General features: G+C 36.8%; 1 protein-coding gene across 1 annotated transcript in view; it reads right to left on the bottom strand.

Moving 5' to 3' along the window:
• Positions 1 to 13,490, bottom strand: part of ADAM9 (ADAM metallopeptidase domain 9) — a 110,069-nt gene that overhangs the window by 53,958 nt on the left and 42,621 nt on the right. The window contains exon 12 of the mRNA XM_055296028.2: positions 10,696 to 10,867. Coding sequence (XP_055152003.1) covers positions 10,696 to 10,867 — 172 coding nt within the window. The remainder of the gene's footprint in view (positions 1 to 10,695; positions 10,868 to 13,490) is intronic.

Below are 13,490 nucleotides of genomic sequence, written 5' to 3'. Positions count from 1 at the left end.
TTCTTATTTTTTACCCATCAGCTTGCCAAAATTAAGAAAACATACTATCCTGTGCTGGTAAGACTATGGGTACACAATGGCATAATATACTGTTGTCAAAAACGCAAACTGACCCACACTATTTATAGGAAATTCATTAGCTTCTGATATAAGTTAAAATGTACATGCTTTTAGATCCAATAATTCTACCTTTATGTACAATAACTATCATAGAAAAATATTTGTATATATACACATGACATGTGTATATCTGTATATATACACATGACATGTGTATATCTGTATATATACACATGAGGTGTGTATTTGTATATATACATATGAGGTGTGTACAAGGATGTATACTGCAGCACTGTTTACAACAGAAAACACTAATTACAGTAATTAATTAGAGTATGGTTAAATAAATCATAGTAAATCCTTGTATTGGAATACTATCCAGCAAATTAAAGGGTTATGTCTACATAATAAAATGATACAGAAAAATGTCCAGGATATCGTAATAGAAAAAAATCTGCACACAAGAGATTTTAAGTCAATTTTAAACAATATTAAGTCTGATTTTATTTATGCACAAAAATAAAAGCCAGAGTGGCATCACCAAAATGGGAGAATAGAAAGCTCTGGATTCTCCTTCCTCCAACAGGCAGTGCTGCAATAAACATCCCTGTACGCTCCCCATGTGTATATATACAAATATTTCTCTAAGATAGTTACATAAAGGTAGAATTACTAGATCTAAAAGCTTGTGCATTTTAACTTTTATTGGAGGCTAACAAATCTCCTGTTAAAAAGTCAGCAATTCAACAGTAACACACTAATCAATTCCCTTTGTGAGAAATCCAGAAACTAGTTGAGAGGCTACTACATCCCAGGCAATTGTAAAACCAGCCACACTGAAACCAGTAGGAAAACTGGAGATCCTTTCTCACCACAATCCCAACCCATGACACCTCATATAAGATCGGGAGGAAACAGCTCTCAGCATCTCCCTGAGGAGAGAAAGAGTTGGGCCACACATCCAATATTACAGTTTTTTAGAGTGCTTCCTGAGGGACTACCTTCTATGTCATCTGCCTCTGACAACATATAGGACCTGGAATATATTAGATCCCTGGGGGTTTCAGAGAACAAAGGTAGCAGGTTAAACTAGCATGTGGGCACTTGCCACAGCTCCTAGCTTCTCCCAAAGGAGGACCACACACCCAATGCTACATGCTACAATTTTTCTAGGAGCTACCCAAGGAATTGGCTTTTCTCTCTCCTCTCTCAGAGCACAGATGGAGCTGGTATGTGCTAGACCCCTGAAGGCTACAAAGAATAAAGGTGGTTGTTCCAACTATCACTCAGACACTTGCCACAGTTCCTCTACCCAGTTTAACATAGTGATGAAAAAAAAAAAAAAAAAAAAACACTTCCAAGCTTTTCCCTGGAAAGAGAAACAGTTGGACCACATGTCACATGTTCCAACTTTTCTAGGGATTGCCCAACAAATTCACTTCTTTCTCCCCTCCCAGAACACTGATGGGCCCCAGCATATTGTAGACACCGGGGGCTAACAACAACAGAAAAAGCAGTATAACAAACATGAAAGTTTGGGAGGCCCAAAAAAGCTCTAGCCAGGTTAATTAGTGAAGGTCTTCTCACTAATTTCAGGGCTTGAAGAATACACCAACTTAATGGAAAAATGCAACAAAGGAGTTCAACAGCAGATCAGAGCAAACAGAATAAAGATTCAACAAACTCAAAGTCAGGTTACCTTATCAAGTCAGAGGAGCAAAAAAAAAAAAGAAATATAAGTGAAGAAAACTTAAGGGACTTATGAGACACCATCAAGAGACTAAGATACACACTGTGGCAATCCCACAAGGAGCAGACTAAGAAAAAGTACCAAAAAGCTTATTTCAAAGAGGTAGTGGTTGAAATTTTCCCAAATCTGGGGAAGGAAATGGACATCCAGATGCAGGAACCCCAAAGAACCTTAAGTAAGAAGAATCTAAAGAAATCAACACCAAGAAACATTACAATCAAATTATCAAAAGACAAAGAGAATTTTGAAAGCAGTAAGAAAGAAAGCAACTTATCACATACAAGGGAACCCCCATCAGGCCATTAGTGGATTTTTCAGCAGTAATCTTGCAGGCTAGAAGGTTAATGAGGTGACATATTAAAGTAATGAAAGAAAAAAACTGCCAAGAAAGAATCCTATATCTAGTAAAACTATCCTTTAAAAATGAAGAAGACATTAAGACTTTTCTAGAAAAACAAAAGCAGGGGAGTTCATTATGACTAGACCTCTTTCTTCTAAGAAATGTGAAATGGAGTTCTTCACCTTGAAATGAAAGACTGCTAGACAGCAACACAGGAGCATAAGAAAGTATAAAATTAATTAGTAAGAATAAATATATAGATAAATGCAAAATACTGTGTTGCTGTTAATGGTACTTGGTAAATCACTTTCACTTCTAGTGTAAATTTAGAAGAAAAAGTATAAAATGTTAACTATGGGCCGGGCGCAGTGGCTCATGCCTGTAATCCCAGCACTTTGGGAGGCCGAGGCAGGCAGATCACTTCAGGTCAGGAGTTCGAGACCAGCCTGGACAACACAGTGAAACCCCATCCCCACTAAAATAAAAAAATTAGCCAGGCATGGTGGCAGGCACCTGTAGTCCCAGCTACTCGGGAGGCTGAGGCAGGAGAATCACTTGAACCCAGGAGGCGGAGAATGCAGTGAGCCATCACACCATTACACTCCAGCCTGGACAACAAGAGCAAAACTCCATCTCAAAAAAAAAAAAAAAACTATAAAAAATATGTTGAAAGATACACAATATTAATAGATTGTAAACTGTAACAACAACATAAACTGTGTAATGGGAGAACTTAAAGTGAAGAGTTTTTGTATGTAATTGAGGTTGTTATCAGCTTAAAAATACTGTTATTACTACAAGATATTTTATGCACGCTCTAAGGTAACCATAAACAAATACCTATAGAAGGAAGTTACACAAAAGAAAAAGGAATAGGGATAAAAGAATATCAACACACACACAAATTCAAAAAATTACAAAGGAAAACAGCAAGAAAGGGCAGACAAAAGAGCTACAAGACAAACAAAAAACATTTAAAAGAATCATAGTAAATCCTTCCCTATCAAGAATTACTTTAAATGTAAATATGTTAAACTCCCCAACAAAAACACATAGCATACTGAATGGATAAAAAAAAAAAAAATTAAACTATATGCTATCTACAACAGACTTACTATAGTTCTAAGGACATATATAGGCTGAAAGTGAAGAATGGATAAAGATATTCCATGCAAATGGTAACCACAGAGAGCAGGGGTAGCTATACTTATATCAAAGAAAAGAGACTATGTCAGAATTGTCACACAACACAAAGAAAAACATTTTATAGTGATAAAAGTAACAATTCACTAGGAAGATATAACAATAATAAATATATATGCACCCAGAATTAGAGCACCTAAATATGTAATGCAAGCACTGACAAAACGGAAGAAAGAGACAGCAACACAATAATAGTAAGAAACTTCAAGACTGCATTTTAATTATGGATAAAACATCTAGATAGAAGATCAATAAGGAAACACAGGAGTTGAACAACACTACAGACCAAATCAAACTAACAGACATATACAGAACATTCTACCCAACAGTGGCAGAATACATACTATCCTCAGGCACACATGGAACTCTCTCCAGGCTCACATGTTAGGTCACAAAACAGGTCTTTAGAAATTTAAGAAGACTGAAATCATACCAAATATATTTTCTGACCAAAATGGATGAAACTAGCAATTAGAATAGAAAAAGACGACAATAAAAGAAGAAAGGAAAATGGAAAATTCACCAATGTGTGGAAATTAAACACACTTTGGAACAACCATTGGGTCAAAAAGGAAATCAAACACGAAATTAAAAAATACTTTTGGACAAACAAAAAACACAGTATGTAAAAACTTATGAAATAAAACAAGAATAACACTAAAAGGAGGCCAGATGTGGTGGCTCACACCTGTAATCCCAGCACTTTGGGAGACCAAGGCAGGTAGATCACCTGAGATCAGAGGATTGAGACCAGCCTGGCCAACATGGTGAAACCCCATCTCTACTAAAAATACAAAAATTGGCCAGGCATGGTGGTGCGCACCTGTAATCCTAGCTACTGAGGAGGCTGAGGCACAAGAATCGCTAGAAACCGGGAGGTGGAGGTTGCAATGAACCAAGATTGCCCCACTACACTCCAGCCTGGACAACACAGTGAGACTCTGTCAAAAAAAAAAAAAATACAAGCAAAGCTTATTGTGATAACCTATATTAAAAAAAAAAAAAAACTCAAATAAACAACCTAACTTTACAACCCAAGAAACCTGAAAAGCAACAGAAAATTTAAACCCAAAATTATCATAACGGAAATAATGAACTTCAGATCAGAAATAAACAAAATTGAGACCAGAAAAAGAATTGAAAAATCAGCAAAACCAAGAGTTAGTATTTCTCAAAAGATAAGCAATATTAACCAAGCTTAGCTACACTAAGAAAAAGAAAGAGAAGACTCAAAATCAGAAATGAGAAAGGAGACATTTCAACTGATGCCATAAATAAAAAGAATTATAAAAGATTACTACAAACATTTACACATCAACAAACTGGATCACCTAAAAGAAATGGATAAATTCCTAGAAACACACATCCCACCAAGACTGAATCATGAAGAAATAAGTCTGAACAGACCTATAAGTAGTAAGGACATGAGTCAGTAATCAAAAACCTCCTAGCAAAGAAAAGCACAGGACCAATGGCTTTACTGGTGAAATCTACCAAACATTTAAAAAACTAATGCCAATCATTCTAAAAACTCACCCAAAAAATAGAGGAGGAGGAGAAAATTCCACTCATTTTATGAGGCCAGCATTATCCTGATGCAGACTGTATCACCAAGGCCAATACACCAAATACAGAAAACTACAGGCCAATGTGCCAAACAAATACAGATGCAAAATCCTCAACAAAATACTAGCAAACCAAATTCAGCAGCACATTAAAAGTAAAATACAACATGACCTAGTAGAATTTATCCTTGGGTATAAATTGGGATGGCTCAACATACAAAAATCAATTAATGAGATCAGGTGCAGTGGTGCACACCTGTAATCCCAGCACTCTGGGTGTTTTATGCAGGCAGATTGCTTGAGTCCAGGAGTTCGAGACCGGTCTAGGCAACGTAGCAAAACCCCTTCTCTGCAAAACATACAAAAATGTGTCAGGCATGGTGGCATATGCCTGTAGTCCCGACTACTCAAGAGGCTGAGGCACGAGGATCACTTGAGCCCAGTAGGTCAAAGCTGCAGTGAGCTGTGTTCACAGCACTGCACTCCAGCCTGGGCGACAGTAAGACCCTCTCTCAAAAAAAAAAAAAAAAAAATTTAATTAATTAATTAATGAGATATACCACATTAACAAAATGAAGGATAAAAATCGCATGATCATCTCAATAGATACAGAAAAAGCACTTGACAAAATTCAACACCCTTTCATGCAAAAAGCTCTCAACAAACTTGAAATAAAGGAAAATAACTTCAACATAATTAGGCCATATATGAAATTCCCATAGCTAAAATCATACCTAGTTGTGAAAAACAAAAAGCTTTTCCTCTGAGATCAGAAATGAAGCAAGGATGCCCAATCTCACCACTTCTATTCAACTTGGTATTGGAAGTCCTAGCCAGAACAATTAGCAAAAAAAACAAACAGGCATCTAAATCGGAAACGAAGCAAAACTGTCCCTCTTTTAAGATGACATGATCATACATACAGAAAATCCCAAAGAGTCCATCAAAAAACTGTTATAATTAATAAATAAATTCAGTAAAGTTGCAGGAAACAAAACTGACACACAAAAATAAGGTCATTTTCACATACTAACAATGAACTACAAAAAGGAAATTATGGAAACAAAGCTATTTACAATAGCATTGAAAACAAAATATTTGTGAATAAGCTTAACAAGTGAGGAAAAAGATCACACACTAAAAACTTACAAAACATTGCTAAAAGAAATAAAAGATGATACAAATAAATGGAAAGACATCCTGTGTTCATGAATTGTAATAATTAAAATTGGTAAATTGTCCATATTACCCAAAGTGATCTGCAGATTCAATAAAATCTATTCCTCAGAAGAAATACAAGCAGCTGCCAAACACAAGAAAAAATGCTCAACATCATTGAACATCAGAGAATGCATATTAAAACCACAATGAGATATCGTCTTACAATAGTCAGAATGGCTATCATTAAAAAGTCAAAAAAAAAAAAAAAGGCTGATATTGGTGCAGATGAAGAAAAAAGCGAATGCTTATACATTGTTGGTGAGAATGTAAATTAGTTCAACCTCTATGGAAAACAGTATAAAGATTTTTCAAAGAACTAAAACTAGAACCACCATTTGACTCAGCAATTCCACTACTGGGTATCTACTCAAAGGAAAATAAATCATCATGTAAAAAAGATATCTGCACTCATATGCTCATTGCAGCACTATTCACAATAGCTAAGTCATGAAACTAATGTAAGTGTCCATCAACAGTTGACTGTATGAGAAAAATCTTTTATATATATGTATATATATATATACACACACATATATACACACACACACACATATATACGTATATATGTATGTATACACACACACACACACACACATATACATACACACACCCCATGGAATACTATATGTAGCCATAAAAAAGAATGAAATCATGTCCTTTGCAGCAACATGGATGGAGCTGGAGGCCATTATCCTAAGTGAACTAACTCAGAAACAGAAAATCAAACACTGCATATTCTCATTTATAAGCGTGGGCTAAACAATGGGTGCACATGGACATAAAGATGGAGGTGATGGACACTAGGGAACTCCAAAAGGGGAGAGGGTAGGAGGAGGGTAAGGGCTGACAAATTATTTATAAGGTACAATGATCATTGTTTGGGTAATGGGTACACCAGAAGCCCAATCCCCACCAGGATACAATATACCCATGTAACAAACATACATATGTACCCCCTGAATCTAAAATAAAATAAAATTTAGACATATAGACCAATGGAACAGAATAAAGAACGTAGAAATAAAAACCCACACATATGAGATCACCTGATCTTCAACAAGGATGCCAAGAAAAAGAATGGTGAAAAGGTAGTCCCTTCCCCCCTGGAAAACTGGATATCAACATGCAAAAGAATGAAACTGGAACCTTATCTTACGCCATACACAAAAATCAACTTAAAATGGATTAAAGACTTAAACATAAGGCCTGAAACAGTAAAACTCTTAGGAGAAAACATAAAGGAAAAGCTTCATGACATTAGTCTTGGCAATGATTTCATGGCTATGATGCCAAAATTACAGGCAACAGAAGCCAAAAATAGATAAGTGGGGCTATATCAAACTAAAAACCTTCTACACAGCATAGGAAGCAATCAACAGAGTGAAAAGCCAAGTTATGGAATAGGGGGAAATATCTGCAAACCATAAGGGGTAAACTTTCAAAATATATAGGAAGTGCTACAGCTCAATAGCAAAAAATGAAAAACTAATAACCTGATTTATTTATTATTATTATTATTATACTTTAGGTTTTAGGGTACATGTGCACAATGTGCACGTTTGTTACATATGTATCCATGTGCCGTGTTGGTTTGCTGCACCCATTAACTCGTCATTTAGCATTAGGTATATCTCCTAATGCTGTCCCTCCCCCTCCCCCCAACCCACAACAGTCCCCGGAGTGTGATGTTCCCCTTCCTGTGTCCATGAGTTCTCATTGTTCAATTCCCACCTATGAGTGAGAACATGCGGTGTTTGATAACCTGATTTAAAATGGGTCAATTATCCTAATTGAAGTAACTCAGAAGCAGAAAGTCAAATACTGCATGTTCTCACTTGTAAGTGGGAGCTAAGCAATCAGTATTCATGGATGTACACAGTGGAATAACAGACACTGGAGACCCCAAAAGGTGGGAGCATGGGAGGGGTGTGAGGGCTGAAAAATTACCTATTGGGTACAATGTTCACTATTTGAATGACGGGCACATGAAAAGCCCTCACTTTACCAATATGCAATATATACATGCAAGAAATCTGCATTTATATCCCCTAAATATATAAAAATGTTAAAAGAAACAAAAAATAATTAAAACAGGCCTAAGACTTAATAGACATTGCTCCATGAAGACACACAAATAGCCAACAGATATATGAAAAGATGCTCAATGTCACTCATCATCATGGAAATGCAAATCAAAACCACAATGAAATGTCATTTCATACCTGTTAGGATTGCTATCACGGAAAAAAACAAAAGACAACAAGTGTCGGCAAGAATGTGGAGAAACTGGAACCCTTGTGCACTGTTGGGAAGAATGCAAAATGGTGCAGCCACTATGGAAAATAGTATGAAGGTTCTTTTAAAAATTAAAAATGGGACTACCGTGTGATCTAGCAATCCCACTTCTGGGTACTTATCTAAAATGAAATCAAGATCTTGAAGAGATATTAGCATTCCTATGTTCACTGCAGCATTATTCACAGTAGCCAAGATGTAGAAACCACCTAAATGTCTGTCAACAGTAGAAAAGAAAATGTGGTAGATAAAGAAAATGTACATACATGCATACATATACACACATACAATGGAATACTATTTCCCAAAAAAGAAGGAAATCTTGTCATTGCAATAACATAGATGAAACTTGAGTATACAATACCATGCTAAGAGAAACAAGGCAGCCACAAAGGACATAATACTATTTGATTCCACTTATATTAGGTATCTAAAATAGTCAAGTTCATAAAAGCAGTGAACAGAATAGTGGTTGTCAGGGGCTCATGGAATGGAAAATGGGGAGCTGCTGATCAACAGATATAGTTTCAGTTACACACAATGAAAAGGTTCTAGAGATGTGCTGTACAACATAATACCCAGAGTTAACAATACTGTATTAGACATTTAAAAATCTCTTAGAAGGGTCAATTTCATGCTGAATATTCTTACCACATTAAAGTAAAAATAAATCCTAAAACAAGCCCAATATTTATAAATGTACCTACTGTATACTAAATATAAATGTATAGAATAGAGTCTAAAAGGAAAAACATCAAACATAAAAAAAAGGAAGTAAAAGATTTATGGGGGAAATAAAGGTGTGTAAGGTTGCTTTTACTTACTACTTTTTTTTTTTTTTTTTTGAGACAGGGTCTCACTCTCTTGTCTAAACTGGAGTGCGGTGATCCAATCATAGCTTACTGTAACCTCAAACTCCTAGATTCAAGCAATCCTCCTGCCTCAGCCTCTGGATGGCTAGGACTATTTGGCTTTTTGGGGGTTTTTGTTTTTGTTTTTTAAGTGACAGGGTCTTGCTGTGTTGCTCAGGCTAGTCTCAAACTCCTGGCCTCAAGCAATCCTCTCACCTCAGCCTCTCAAAGTGCTGGGATTACGGGTGCATGCCACCACATCCAGCCCTATCTGAAACTTGTATGTCAAAAAACACCCTGTGATATTTGAGGGGGAGGAAGTATTTTTAAGAGTAATTTGTTAGTGAGAAAGCTCAAGAAGCAAATAGAGATTACTAGTTCAGTAAGTTTGTTTGTGAAGCTGGGAGAAAACAAGACTAATAAGATATTTCAGGAAGAAGTTAAGAATGCCTAGAAAGAGAAAGGTCTTGGTCATCCTGAAGGCATCTTAATTTAGAAATTAAACATAACCTGCTCAGGTCTCATTTTCCTCATATGAAAATGGGACTATTAAAACTACCAATCTCTTGGGGTTATTATGAGGGTTGCCCTGTGTAAGACACGTACCAAAAGTCCCTGACATGCATCAATACTGCAACAAAAGCCCAACACAGCTCCGTCGTAAGACACATACTATCTTTCTGGAAAGCAAAGTCACCTGGTAAAAGTCAGCCATGGGGGACAGGTAGGGAAGAAAAAGATGCCCTTGTGGAGAAGACTGAGAATACAGTAAAACATACACACAGTTGAACAAGTGTCTTTCAAACTTAAGGCAAGGCCTAGAAGGGCTCAAGCAGGCCATATCGAGAGGAACATGGCTAAGTATGGTAAGGAACATGGCTACAGAACAATCCTAACAAAGATGGGCATGGGTTTAGAGCAATGAGTGTGCATAACAGGTCAAAAAGCCAGAGACCAGTACATACACTGAAGAGTGCTACTTTGAGTAGCAAGAACTTTGAATACTGAAGGACTCTGGAGGATGGGCCAGCTCCAATTCATTTTTAAAATGAGTCCAGCTAAATAAATATTCCTGCAATGGCAGTGCCAGAATGGTGAAAGCTTACAAATAAAGAGCCAGGTGAAATTCATCTTTAAAGCAAATAAGCTAATCATAGAAAACAGCATTAAAAAATAGAGAATAAACATGGCACGTTCCCTGACTTCAAAACAGATGGCACCATTAGTCACACTCTGAGAAGAAGGAGATGACCAATCCCTGGAACACAGCCATACAAACAAAATAACAATCCTCATTGTGCCACTAAATTTTACTTTAGCTTCTATGTCACAGTTGCCCAAAGGAAGCCATTTTATTTCTTGCAAATATCATGGCAATTTTACAAGGCAAAAATCAAAAATTAAACTGACCTTTGGAGTACCACAGTCACACTCTTCCCCAGCGTCCACCAACTTATTACCACAGGAGGGAGCACTATAGGCTTCATCAGGCTTTGGAATATTAAGAAGGCAGTTTCCTCCTTTATTTAAAGTTAACTTCTCAAAGTCCTCTGCACTGCAACTGCTAAAGTTTCTGGAACCCCTATAATAAACATTAAGAAAAAGATCTTATGTCACAGTGATTACTCACTTTGAAAATGTTAAGTCATGACTTTAACCCACAAAAAGTGAATATTTTAAATGACAGAAAAGAAGCTAATAAAAGTGGACAGAAATGAGAATTCATATCTACTTGTGATAAACATTGAATATTACTCCAGCTACTGTATAATAATTCACTATTTTCTTACAATATATTGTACTTCCAATAAAATATCTTTAAAACATATCACATTGAAATACAAAATGGTAATTCTCAGCATCACAAGAGACTTTAAAAATTATTTAGTCCTAGGCCGGGCGCGGTGGCTCACACTTGTAATCCCAGCACTTTGGGAGGCCGAGGCGGGCGGATCACGAGGTCAGGAGATCGAAACCATGGTGAAACCCCGTCTCTACTAAAAATACAAACAATTAGCCAGGTGTGGGGGCAGGCGCCTGTAGTCCCAGCTACTCGGAGAGGCTGAGGCAGGAGAATGGCGTGAACCCGGGAGGCGGAGCTTGCAGTGAGCTGAGATTGCGCCACTGCACTCCAGCCTGGGTGACAGAGCAAGACTCCATCTCAAAAAAAAAAAAAAAAAAAAAAGTATTTAGTCCTATGAAGAATAAAGTTTTATTTATTTAACACAGTAAAGGTTCTTCAAATATTGGAAGGTAGCTGTACATTGTCTCCAATCTTTTTTCTACTCTGAAGGCAGAGTTCACCCATGCCCATTACCACTTATTAGGAGCTCTGCAAAAATAATGCAAATGGGCAACTCCAGTTCAGATGCACACTAGCCATCAAGAGGCGGACTGCGCAGTGTAGAATTTCAGCTACTCCTATATGACAAGTTTTCAGTTTGAGCTGTACATATAATAACTTTTATGATAATTCCTGGGAACCATGGTTAGTACTTTGAAAGTTAGTTGGCCTTTAAGAAATGTCCAACTTGAGTTATGTGAGATTTATACAAATGCAATTTTGATATGTTCAACCTGGGATTTTTTTTTAGCTACTACTTTACTCAATAACTATAAAGTACTTTCAGATAGTCCCACTGGCTATTTTTACCTTTGAAAACTAGTGGAAAATACACCTACACATCACCTTTATCTTTGAGGAATCCATGTCACATTAAAATTCTATTTTATTTTTGCTTTTGTAGACTGAGTTTTTGGTGTGATATCCAAAAATCACTGTTAAGGCCAATGTCAAGGAGCTTTTCCTCAACGTTTTCTTCTTAGAAAGTTTTATAGTTTCAAGTCTTACATTTAGGTATTTTATCCATTTTGAGTTGATTTTTGTGTATGGTGTAAGATAAGGGTCCAATTTCATTCTTTTGCATGTAGAAATCCAGTTACCCCAGAACCATTTATTGAAGAGTACTATCCTTTCCCCATTGTATCCTCCTGGTGCCCTTGTCAAAAATTAATTGACTACACATGTTTGGATTTGTTTCTGGGCTTCTCTATTCTGTTCCATCGGTCTACGTGTCTGTTTTTATACCACTACCATGTTGTTTTGATTACTATAGCTATCAAACTAAAAAGCTCTGCACTGCAAAGATAACAACCAACAAAATGAAAAGTCTGCTGATTGGGAGAAAATATCTGCAAACCATGTATCTTATAAGGTGTATCTTATAACCATGTATCTTATATCCAAAATATATTTTTTAAAACTCACACAACTCCATAGTAGAAAAACAAATAACTCTATTTTTAACATGAACAAAAGACTTAAATAGACATTTCTCCAAAGATGACATAAAAATGGCCAACAGGTGCATGAAAAGATGCTCAATATCATTAATCACCAAGGAAGTGCAAATCAAAACCACAATGAAATACCACCTCACCCTTGTTAGGATGACTACCATCAAAAAGAGATAATGGCCCAGGTGTGGTGGCTCACCGCTGTAATCCCAGCACTTTGGGAGGCCGAGGCGGGCAGATCACTTGAGGTCAGGAGTTCCAGACTAGCCTAGCCAACATGGTAAAACCCCGTCTCTACTAAAATACAAAAATTAGCCAGGTGTGGTGGTGCATGCCTGTAATCTCAGCTACTTTGGAGACTGAGGCAGGAGAATCGCTTGAACCTGGGAGGCAGAAGTTGTAGTGAGCTGAGATTGCACCACTGCACTCCAGCTTGGGCAACAGAGAGAGACTCTGTCTCAAATAAATAAATAAATAAATAAAAGATGACAAGTGCTAGTGAGAGTATAGAAAAAAAGGAATCCTTGAGCACTGCTGATGGGAAGAATGTAGATTGGTGCAGCCACTGTGGAAAACATTAGGAGTTCCCTAAAGAAATTAAAAACAGAACTATCATATGACCCAGCAATCTCACTTTTGGGTATACACCCAAAGAAAATGAAAACACCACCTCATAAAGACGTCTGTATTATCCCATTTTCAGTGCAGCATTAGCCAAGATATGGAAACAAACAAAGTGTCAACAGTTGAATGGACAAAACTATGGCACATATAAGACTGATAATTATTCATCCTTATAAAAGGAGATCCTGACATTTACCACAACATGGAGGAAACTGGAGGATGTTATGCTGCATGAAACAAGCCAGACACAAAAAGAAAAATGTTGCATGATCTCACTTACTTTG

Source organism: Symphalangus syndactylus, chromosome 10 (assembly GCF_028878055.3).
Source record: "Symphalangus syndactylus isolate Jambi chromosome 10, NHGRI_mSymSyn1-v2.1_pri, whole genome shotgun sequence".
Classification (NCBI taxonomy): domain Eukaryota; kingdom Metazoa; phylum Chordata; class Mammalia; order Primates; family Hylobatidae; genus Symphalangus; species Symphalangus syndactylus.
The sequence above is the reverse complement of the archived record's forward strand: the minus strand, read 5'-3'. Positions and strand labels throughout refer to the sequence as shown.